Genomic DNA, 12,174 nt, shown 5'->3' with positions numbered 1-12,174 from the left:
AAAAAAAAATATATATAAAGAAAAAAATGGATTTTATTGGATATGACAATAATTTGATTTGGTAGTTTCAATCATTGTTTAAATTAAATGAACTTGAGTTTTTAGTATTGACACTTGTCATTTTACATTGATGTCAAAGGCGTATCTAGCAGTGCTTTAGTCACCTTAAAAGCAGTATACGGGAATCTTATGTTAATGTATAAATACAACCAATTATTGAAACTGAAACTTTTGCAAAATGTTTGGCATCCTTTGAAATTTCAAGACACAAAATTTAATTACCTCAAGGACACTTTAGTATCACCCCTAGCAGAGTTGTATAATAGCCTCTGAAAGCGATGTTATTCAAGGTGGCATTTGAATAAAGAAATTGTCGTGTGTTATTGTCATACGAACACCCATTATGAAATGAGTAGTATTATTAACAATCAGAGCAACCTTTTAAATAAAAAAGTACAAAAACTTGAACATTGTTATAGGTATTGTTACCTATAACAATCCAATTATACGTTTATATAAGTTTGACACTTCACGTGCAGATATGGATCCAGAGACATAATATTGTAAATGTGTAAAATTTCAACTGAACTTAATAGTTTTGAGCTGAACACAGGACTAATGACTATAAAGATTGTCACGACGACTTCAGAGTTAAAGCCATTTAGGGGTTAAATATTATCTCTAACCTGTTGCTACGTTACGTAACGATTAATACATGAATGGAGTAAGATGAAGTCTACATTAACGCAATGTAGTATAATACAATATTGGGTCAAGAAATGTTTGATTGTTAAATGTAGAACTGAAACAGATAGTGCTGAAGTCGAACCACTTTTGCCTGTAAAACAACGGGTATTGAATTAAATCAAAGACAAGTTTTAACGGACAGAAGTAATGTTTGGTTTTTGAGAAAACAAAACAAACTTTATACATAATAAAAACTGAGCTTATTCTGTTTTTTTTTTAGTTATACGAAATTAACAACAGGTATTAAGATTTTTCATTAACGTAGCAAAATGCTAATGTCACGGCATAGTAGTGAGTTATATGAACAAGGGGAAACAGAAAACCGAATGTCATGATATTATTTTCATGTATCTCATTATAATTTTATTTAACACATTTCCTGATTATGTAAATGTATCAATTGTGATAAGTTAAGTTTCAATTTACTTCATTAGAAACTGTTTTGACGCTTTAAATAATTTTTGACGGTTGGTGTAAGATTTAAATCGATCTAGCTTTTAGTGAGAAGGTTCGTGCGCCGGAGTCATGCACGAAGTTGGATGGCCGAATGTCATGATTTATTTATGTTTACATTTAAGATAGCAGTTAAATAATAATTATACCGTGACAACATTATTATGTTACCCCGATTAATACAGGGGTAGTTGGAAAAATAACATTATACTGAACACGATTTAACATTATGTCAAAACACGGTAGTTTTAGCAGGTGGTGGGGACACGGTAAATGTTGGACAGGCTCGTTCACTTGGGTTGAGGCTGTCAAAGAGGAAGCATCGTAATGAACTGGTTAGGTCAGAGTACCTGGAAGCATCCCGGTTGCTGTAGTAGTAATAGTTTAGGGTAACCATGCAATAAGAAGCACAATATTAAGAGGAATTCCTTGTTGCGATTTTTCCATACAAACTCTCTCGACTGTTTCCTCCCTGGATGTTTAACCTAGAGCAATGATTTTTTCAAATAAGATCAATATCACCAATATCTGTGCAGCTATGTTTTGCTTTTTTGGATTAAGTAAATTATTAGTAACATTAAATTATTTTTTCCCACAGGTGTTAGATACAGCGAAGCACCTAAAGATCAAAGGTCTGACCGAGATGCCGGAGACGACCTCCCTCACCCGCTCGCAAGGCAACGAGATGCAGTCCCAGGCGGACTCGCTGGATTCGAACCGACACTCCGCCTCGCCAGCCACCTCGCCCAACACCAAACGGAAAAGGTACGGAATGTGAGTCAGTCACCATTTACGTATGTAGCATTAGACTCGATTGCAGGACTCGACGCAGTCGGCCGCCAAAGAATGAAGTACATTCATAAAGTGGATATGCACTTTTGCAGCTTATAGTACAGAATTTGAGTCAATGACCATTTACATATGTAGCATTAGACTCCATTGTAGGACTCGACGCAGTCGGCCGCCAAAGAATGAAGTACATTCATAAAGTGGGTTTACAGCTTATATTACAGAATGTGAGTCAATGGCCATTTACATATATGTAGCATTAGACTCGATTGCAGGACTCGACGCAGTCGGCCGCCAAAGAATGAAGTACATTCATAAAGTGGGTTTACAGCTTATATTACAGAATGTGAGTCAATGGCCATTTACATATATGTAGCATTAGACTCGATTGCAGGACTCGACGCAGTCGGCCGCCAAAGAATGAAGTACATTCATAAAGGGGGTTTGCAGCTTATAGTACAGAATGTGAGTCAATGGCCATTTACATATATGTAGCATTAGACTCGATTGCAGGACTCGACGCAGTCGGCCGCCAAAGAATGAAGTACATTCATAAAGGGGGTTTGCAGCTTATAGTACAGAATGTGAGTCAATGGCCATTTACATATGTACGACGACGTATAGACGACCGGGTACCGGGTATTTGTACATTCTCAGGTAGTTATAACATATATTGGTTAACCAACCTGGATCTGGATCTGTCACTGAACGACCTGACTTTAACCTACATTATTTGATCATGTAATGTTTTCATCTACCCTCAACTGGCTTAAGGAGCCATTTGAGGGTAGATTTTGTTTACTTTTATTTAAATACCTAAAGATACACAGTATAGTTTCAGAGTTAATACCATTCCCTCTAGAGTTGCAGGTGTACATAGGCTACGGAGACTGCTTACCATCAGGCAGGCCGTATGCTTGTTTGCCACCGACGTAGTATAAATAAAAAAAAATATTATAAAAATAAAAAAAAAACATCTTATTGTAACTTAGTGCAAAACGCCTTTTTGGTAGATGGATGATGCCCTTATGGGGCATAGTCTAAATATCCTTATTGATAGATGTCAAAAAGTGACAAGTACCTTTGCAAAAACTGGGTTTTACATTTAAAAAAATCGTAAAAATTCATTTTCAGTGTCAGTTTTACCATTAAATTAACGTTTTATGTACAAATACATTCAAATTTTTGAAGAAAAAAAAATACATTTTTATTTGGCGAAATTTACTTACATTTTTTCCTTCTTGTGACCTCAGTAATGCGCGGTTAAAATATTTCGGTTCCTCGTGTTACACCGCGTATTGTTCACGAGTGAGATACTCGTAATACACACAGCCACAAGTGCGACCAAGATGGCGAATAACGAATCCGAATTCTCCCAAACCGCTCCGAAACATCGTCTCACTCGTTTGGCTCGGCTGGCTCATTCGAATCATGAGTTAGAAAGAGCGAGCAAGTAACACACCAATGTTACTCATCTATCAAGATTAGTTCAATCAAAATATATAGTTCATTTAAATCGCTCACTCGAGAACGACACATGTATACTTTCAACTGTTAAACTCTGGGGGCACTATTTTTATTTGACTACATTTCACATTGTTGGCGCAACATAAATACTCCTACGAAGACCGGTTGACGACACATGACGTCACACACATACGTCACGGCTCCCCGCTCCGTGTACCTACATTAGACTCATCAGTGTTACTCATCTATCAAGATTAGTTCAATCAAAATATATAGTTCATTTAAATCACTCGAGAACGACACATGTATATCTTCAACTGTTAAACTCTGGGGGCACTATTTTTATTTGACTACATTTCACATTGTTGGCGCAACATAAATACTCCTACGAAGACCGGTTGACGACACATGACGTCACACACATACGTCACGGCTCCCCGCTCCGTGTACCTACATTAGACTCATCAGTGTTACTCATCTATCAAGATTAGTTCAATCAAAATATATAGTTCATTTAAATCACTCGAGAACGACACATGTATATCTTCAACTGTTAAACTCTGGGGGCACTATTTTTATTTGACTACATTTCACATTGTTGGCGCAACATAAATACTCCTACGAAGACCGGTTGACGACACATGACGTCACACACATACGTCACGGCTCCCCGCTCCGTGTACCTACATTAGACTCATCAGTGTTACTCATCTATCAAGATTAGTTCAATCAAAATATATAGTTCATTTAAATCACTCGAGAACGACACATGTATATCTTCAACTGTTAAACTCTGGGGGCACTATTTTTATTTGACTACATTTCACATTGTTGGCGCAACATAAATACTCCTACGAAGACCGGTTGACGACACATGACGTCACACACATACGTCACGGCTCCCCGCTCCGTGTACCTACATTAGACTCATCAGTGTTACTCATCTATCAAGATTAGTTCAATCAAAATATATAGTTCATTTAAATCACTCGAGAACGACACATGTATATCTTCAACTGTTAAACTCTGGGGGCACTATTTTTATTTGACTACATTTCACATTGTTGGCGCAACATAAGTACTCTTACGAAGACCGGTTGACGACACATGACGTCACACACATACGTCACGGTACGCTACGTGTACCTACATTAGACTGCACCATACAGCCAAAGCGGTTACATATATTTTTATAGATAATCCAAAATACCTAAACCTTACTGTATATACTTATTAAGTTAATAAAAAATACGATAGTACTATCCTGGAGCTCTTCATTCTTCATCAGAAGAGCTTAATTTGAGGAGTATATCGAACACACATCTTATCCTAGAAAAGCTTAAAGAACGGCTAGAACAAGAAAGTCGTTCTTGGGAAATTGTACAAAATTATATCCTACTGGGCCAGCCGTCGAATTGAAAAATACGAAATTTGCCACTGAAATTTGAACCTATAATTTTGAAAATTTAACGAAACAAAACAAATGCAACCCTGTTCCAATTGACTATGATTTAAATTTCCTCGAACTGAATAAGTCCTATAGGTAGTAAGAAAGTATCTACTGTATGTTATTTTATGTTGTTTTTTTATTCCATATAAATTTAAATTGTATTTTATTATTTATTTAATGCATGTCAGTTTTAAGAGGTAATGTTTTGAAAAGAGCCAAGTTTCTTGCCGATCCCATATTGGAAGAACCTCCTACAATCTAGGAGGGATTTATTTTTTCTCAGTTTGGAATTGTGGGGTTAGAGCCGGCATAGCTTTATTTGACGTTCATAAGCATTAACTGTAATATAAACTACTTGAAAATAAACTTTACTTTTATCTTTATCCCATTGTCTTTATTTCGGGGTCCTTTGCGGATATACTTCAACCCATTGGGAATATCGGTTTTTTTTTTGTAATTGCCCCCTCAAGAGCTACCTTGAGCCTACTCAAGAGCTTGGTGTTCAAGGGCGCAGCCCTTTGAATTCCAGATAGCCTGCTCCAAAGTCATGCATCCTTTGTCTGGCGAGGGCGTGACATTCACACATTAGGTGTATCTACCTCTTCGCCACACATTCGACAATCAGTGTTGTCGCAGTGTCTCATCTTGGCCAAGGTTCTTTCGACCCCTTAGTGAGCTTTAAACACTCCTGTTATAGAGTTGTCTTTTGCTAAGTTTCCAAAGTCGGACTCGTTATGCTAGTAATGCATTTATTAAGCGTGTTTGTAAACTGTTTAATGATAATGATAACCTCACAAATGTGTATATATTTAACTGTACAACTACTTTACTGAAAAAAGCATTCACATGATATGTATTAAGAATACCTAAATAAGCATAATTTTTTTAAATAATTGAGATATATACATCTTTGCTTGTTATTTAGCTTAAATTTCTCATGACTTTGATGTTCACTTTTATTTTTAGGTGTTAATCAACTTGTACTGTATATAGACAAGCTGTGGATATTTGTTTAAAGTGTTGTAAAAATTGTTTGCATTTATATACGATATTTTTTTGTATTTAAAAAGTGCATTAGCTTCGTATTTTTATATGTAAATTAAGGAAACTATAGGTCAATTTACTGCTGCTTAATCTACTGTTCAATGTTATTTAATGACTGTTTGTTTCTGAATTAAAAAAAAACCTTTTTGCTCTAGCCATAGTCTACTCAGTAAAAAGAGCTTTGAAAGCTACACATCTAAAACAATTAATTAATCTCTGCGTGCATTAAATCATGTTCCCTTTTGTCAGACGCAGAAAAAGCTCAACCGGTTCAACGTCGCTCAACATGGTCGAGGAGCACAGAGAGGAGCAGCAGGAGCCTGCCCGAGAGTCGGTAACGCTCAGCAGCCTGCCGCGGAGGCGCGAGTATGAAGACACGCATCAGGTACTTGTAGCCACACTCCGTACACGACCGTCTCTCAACATGGTCGGACACAGGGGGCGTCCATTAATCGCGTCATATTGTATAGGGGGGGGAGGGGGTCAGCAAAAAATCACCAATGATCACCACAGGGGACGGGGGGGTATGGACACGTATCACGTGTATTTTTTTTTTCATCTGTGCTATACTGTATTATAGTCAATAAAATAAAAATAATAGTTTTCCGCCCTTATTATCCTTCACGTGTACTTAGGTTCATTTGTTAGAAAACTGTTCTTTAGTTATCGAAAAAAAATACACGTCATATTGGGGGGTCCTGAAAATATCACCAAAGATCACCATGGGGGAGGGGGGGGTCTAAAACAAGCCAAAAACGTATGACGCGATTAATGGACGCCCCCACAGAGAGTCATCACAACATGGTACCCAAGAGATGGGAAGACGAGTTCAGGCAGGTAGCTGGAGCCTTGTGGAGAAAACAGGCTCTGGACAGAGACGCGTGGAGGAATATCGGAGAGGCCAATGCCAAGGGCAACCAGACAAAACGTCGGCTGAGATAGGCTAGCAGTAAGTAAGTACGTAGGTCACTAGATAAGTTTTGCAATAGACAATATGAAACAATGAGATGGCCTATCGCATATATTTTATAAAACTATATTTCCATAGACTATGTATATTTGGCCGGAAAACATTTACTTTATTTTTAAATTGACTTATTAAAAAAATTGATTTTAACTTTGAAAACGTCGGAATAGGCTAACGACGATTTACGCATAATTTATAAAGTATTTTAATTCCATACAAAGTAAAAAGAAAATTATAAGTAGATTTAAAAAGAAAGTAAACCTTTTCCGGCTAATCTGTCTATGGTAATATAGTTTTAAAGAGTTTATCCCACCTCTTTGTTTCATATTTGTCTATTGCAAAACTTAACTAGTTACCTATGTATTCGCGTAAAGCGTTGTCTCGCTCGAACATCGGAGCGACGTGCTAATCGGATGCAGTGTGCCATGCGTCTACAGTAGTCATCCTTCTCCGGGATCGCGTATTGGTAATCAAAGCTATAGTAATTGAGCCATCTTAGTAATCTAAATTGTATTTTTTGTGTCCCGCGGAGTCTTGTCGGTCCATATTGGGATACCCTCCTCCAATTGAGGGGGGATTTAAATCTTCTCGGGTCAGAGGTGTAGGGTTAGAGCCGGTTCATATGCGTTCCAAGGCGCATAATAATATGCCAACTTGAATAACAATCTATCTTTATCTAGTATAGTATTCCTCTGGGTGCTTTATGAAGTAGTCGATCTAAGGAAATAATTTTCAGCTAGTCTAATCGAACAGCTCTAAAAAGCAGTGTTTTTTTTTAAATTTTAATGACATTCCACATTATAACAGTAACATTTTTTTTTGTTACAAAATAACAGATAATATTCATTTATTTTGAAAGATTTTATGCACAAAATTCCTTAAAAAACACAAATCAATATTTTCAATGTCTCGACCGGTTACAAGTAAAGTTCCCATTCCACCACTGTGTCAAGTTGCCGTGCCTGCCCTGTTGAAACTCGTTCTCGTTCAACACTTCACAGAATTTACAGTAATCATCCGTATCGGGGCTCGAGTGTCGGTACTCGAATCTGTAGTGGTTCCGCCACTTCATGTACGAGTAGTATTCCTCTGGGTTCCTCATGAGGAAGTCGATGGTCTGGGCCAGCTTGGCTGGGCCGAGCTCGCGCGCGTTTAGGTACGAACCGGGTGGTAGAAATCTAAAACAATGGAATAGGGAGTATTACTGCAATCTTCTGCCGCCAGAGTGCAGCACCTTTCGTAAACCATAGAGTAACTTATATCTTTCTTGCCGGTCCATATTCAGATACCCTCCTCCAATTGGCTACTTGACTGTTTTTTGTAAATAATGTCAAACGTCTTGATTTTCCTGAGGATCAAATGTCTATATAGGACTCATGGCATTTAAGCAACACAAAGATCAGAAATGAGAGTTAAAGTCTGACGCTCGCACTCGACGATTGAAACGCCTCTAACAAAATGATAAGGTGATGTGACGTCACATCATATAAGTCTGTCCTAAATGTATGGAAGATCAAGAAAATTGCCATTTTGACCCTGAAATATTGCGTTTATGTGTATAGTTGTCGTACAATTTATTTTTCAATAAAATGTAAGGAATCGAATGGTACCATTTTCTTTTCTATTTTTGAAAGACAAAAAAAAAATTTTTTTTAAGACTTCGGAGCTTTGTATTTTTTTATAATCTCAATATAATTTTTTAAATTCCACTTTTTTATAATAGATGGCTCATTTTCTATCCATTTAACTAGATTTTGTTATAATATTCAACATGTGTCAAGTACCCAATTGAGGGGGGATTTAAATCTTCTCGGGTCAGAGGTGTAGGTTTAGAGCCGGTGTAGCTTTATCAGACGTTCATAAGCGCACTGTAGAATAATAAACTATTTTTATCTTTATACATACTGTGAATTACTCTGCCTTAAACTGTTTTTTGAAACAAGTTGTCACAGATAATAAAATATGACATTGATGCATCAAGGCGGTTTGTTTACAAACGCGGGAAACGCGGAAAATCGAAATTTAGTTATCTTCATCGCTCGAATACGCAAGAGGTGACCCTCAGATCGTGATGGATTGTGGTAGTGGCGACCCCTACGCAAAGTTTCGCGTAATATTCCCTATTGAGTTAAAAAAAATTGATAAAATAATACACGACCATGGCCACGGACACTTCAGTATATATCCATGATTGATAATTGTGAAAAATATTCGACAGTTATAGTATAAATCAAATTTGATAATCATTAATACTGTATCCGTGTAAATAGCTTTGCAAATACGACATTATATGTGATCGTTTTTTAGAAGGTAAGAATGGATATAATAAGTTATCCTTAAAAGATACATATATACCATCGCGGACTTTTTTGTACATCAATAATGGAAGACAATCCCACCATACATTGTGTATTGTTATATCTCAAACGGATTAGACAGCGTTTTCGATTAAAGCTACTAGAAATCTTGATATTTTCCGCCATCATTAGCAAACATAGTCATATTTCAAGCAATTTACGTAAAACGTTAACAAATCATACACCTAATCCTTACTATGGATGCCAGTCCTTTAAACCAAGTCTAAGAACAAAACTAGATAAAGGGGCAAGCTATGATGGCGCCATCTAAAACCTTTCGCAGTTGCCAACCCCATTGTGTCCAACTACGGAAGGTGGAGATAAGGAACGAAATCTCCATGTACCAAAAAGTGTCATCAAAAAAACTTTAAATAGGTGGCGCTACAATACCTAGAGTACTTGAACAAAAAAATCAAATCATAGACAGCGCAATTCACTCCGTCATTAACGCCTACGTTCTTAGCTACTCCAGCGCTACTCTGGAGATATTTGGAACTATTATTTATAGCTGACAGCTGGACACTTTTGCAACAGTTCTACCATAAGAGATGCCACTCCTCTTAATTCCACACTCCATATGTCCAACTTTTAAGTAATTATCAGATATACAACGTGTCTCTACTCTCTGGACATTGACCGAGATCCCGAGTAGAGTTCCTTCTGAGGATTGTTCTAATATTGCAAATTATTTGATTAGATAAACATTAAAACAATATTTTGAAAGTTAAATTAATTCAAATAAATCATCATTAAATAGGAGTATACTGTATTAGTAGTTCACAATGACATGACATACTATTTATTTACCGTGTAGATACATACAGCCTGTTCCGAAGTGTTACATCGTAAATCAGTAATATCTCCGGTAACACGGTGTCGTTTGGAATAAGACTTTGTACATAGTTTAGAAATACCCCAATTGACACGTCCTATTCATCTATGTCCAGAGGGTAGAGACACGTATAAAACAAGGATTGGAGTCTAAAAACTTGCACCGAATCTCAGATGTGGGACCTCGAAAATCGAGTCTACTTACCTCGAGTAATTCGCTCCTCCATACACCACCGGCACCGTATTATGTTTGTAAGCAGTCAGAATCTTCTCAGTCACATAATCTTCGCCAAAAGAATTCTCAAACGCAAAATAAAAGTAGTACTCCTTCTCCAATAACCTCAGACACTGTCTGTTAATAAATGAGGGGCACTGCAACGTCCCACACGCGCCATATACATCTACGCTCAAAGTATAATTATGTAAATGATCAGTCACTTTCCTCACAAAATCTTCTCTACGACTCTTAGTAACACAATTTGTCGCAAACCAAGCTACCGCTTTGGTCTTATTTCTCAATTTCATTTTAAATTTTTCGCTGATACTATTCATATTTTCCCATCTCACCCAAGTAACATCTATTTTTGGCGCCACCACATGTCCAGTGTTGTCTTTAACGACAAAATAACCCCAGTTGATGTCCGAGTCTAATCTATAAGTCCAAGTCAAGTCGAAGAATCCATTGAAGTTACATAATGGATAATTTTGCGCTGATTCTATATTAGCATATACGTATTTTTGTCTCGCAGAACGACTGTTTGGAAAATCGTACATTTTAAACATTTTTGGTAGTTGAGGACCGTTGAATAAAAGTACATCGAATAAAGATATATCTCCCAATTCATCCCTGTCTCCGGTCACGTAGCAATTCATATATTTGCAGGATTTCTCTCTAAATGTATATGAACCTTTGCCGAAATAGCTAAAAGGCGATGCTTTTGGATCCGTCCATAGAAGTATATATTTTGTATTATCGTTTCCCGTCTTATATGTTACTGTTTCTGTCGTTGTGTCTAATGTGATATAATCTTCTTCGTCTTCAATTGAAAGCAGAGCGAGGGTCGTTAGAAGAACTATTACAAAAAAGATGCCTATACGTTTGATGGCTTTAAACAAGTACGTTACCACCGCCATGACGATTAAGTCTGGCAAGAAAAGTCGACAATTTGCGATCGATTTTTCGCTTTGTAATGTAAGACATTTTGTTTGTAAATACACAGCTTTGATGTCTTATTGTTTGCGAGATTTGTACGCATTCCAGCCGATTCTTTCATTTTTTCAAGGAGCTAGCTAAAAGAGATTCCATGCTATCTTTATACCCTTTCGCTTAAACCATTTCCATCACCGACACTTTAAAAAACCGGCCAAAAGCATGTCGGGCCATGCTCAGAGTATGGTTCCGTAGTTACTCTTCAGTCACAATAAGCTAAACTGGAGCTTAAAGTGTAGTAAATTGTTAACCAAGGAAAGAAATGCAAATTTGCATAATCAGTACCTAATTAAAGTAAGTCTTTTCACTATGAAGGGGAAACTTTTTGCGATAACTCAAAAACAGCTAAACTGATCATGTCCGCTATAGTTTTCATTTAATGTCTTTCTTAAGCTCTACTTCCACAATTTTTTTCATATTTTTTGGACCTATGGTTCAAAAGTTAGAGGGGGGGGGGGGGGGCACACATTTTTTTTTCTTTCGGAGCGATTATCTCCGAATATATTCACTTTATCAAGAAATGTTTGTTGAAGATCCCTATTAGTTTTGAAAGACCTTTCCAACGATATCCCACACTGTAGGGTTGAAGCAAAAAAAAAATGTCCACCCCCACTACGTGTAGGGGAGGTACCCTAAAAAAAAATTAATTTTTAGATTTTATTGTACGATTTGGTCGGCTTTATTGATTTATATATCCATGCCGAATTTCAGCTTTCTAGCACTAACGACCACGGAGTAAAGCCTCGGACAGACAGACAGACAGACGGACATGGCGAACCTATAAGGGTTCCTAGTTGACTACGGAACCCTAAAAAGGATTAAGATAGAAATAAAGCTATTTTATTATTCAAGTAGGCAT

The 12,174-nt window shown here is 37.0% G+C and overlaps 2 protein-coding genes across 7 annotated transcripts in view; one reads left to right on the top strand and one right to left on the bottom strand.

The window, feature by feature from the left end:
- LOC133526225 (protein bric-a-brac 1-like) overlaps positions 1 to 12,174 on the top strand; it is a 65,475-nt gene that overhangs the window by 26,166 nt on the left and 27,135 nt on the right. For 2 of the 6 annotated variants that reach the window (XM_061862786.1, XM_061862755.1), the window contains exons 3-4: positions 1,799 to 1,974; positions 6,200 to 6,335. In XM_061862786.1, the coding sequence (XP_061718770.1) occupies positions 1,799 to 1,974; positions 6,200 to 6,335 (312 nt within the window). The remainder of the gene's footprint in view (positions 1 to 1,798; positions 1,975 to 6,199; positions 6,336 to 12,174) is intronic. The other 4 variants (XM_061862793.1, XM_061862770.1, XM_061862776.1 and 1 more) reach the window with 3 other exon arrangements.
- On the bottom strand, positions 9,875 to 11,530 carry LOC133526319 (alpha-(1,3)-fucosyltransferase C-like). The gene has a single exon (XM_061862877.1). The coding sequence runs from the start codon at positions 11,237 to 11,239 to the stop codon at positions 10,307 to 10,309; it is 933 nt and encodes a 310-aa protein (XP_061718861.1). The 5' UTR covers positions 11,240 to 11,530; the 3' UTR covers positions 9,875 to 10,306.

This window comes from Cydia pomonella, chromosome 1, assembly GCF_033807575.1.
Source record: "Cydia pomonella isolate Wapato2018A chromosome 1, ilCydPomo1, whole genome shotgun sequence".
NCBI lineage: Eukaryota > Metazoa > Arthropoda > Insecta > Lepidoptera > Tortricidae > Cydia > Cydia pomonella.
Note: the sequence above shows the minus strand (reverse complement) of the source record. Positions and strands in the feature narration are given on the sequence as shown.

Bases quoted from the DNA above. Each gene is read 5' to 3' on its own strand.
- LOC133526319 (XM_061862877.1), bottom strand. From the start codon at position 11,239: ATGGCGGTGGTAACGTACTTGTTTAAAGCCATCAAACGTATAGGCATC.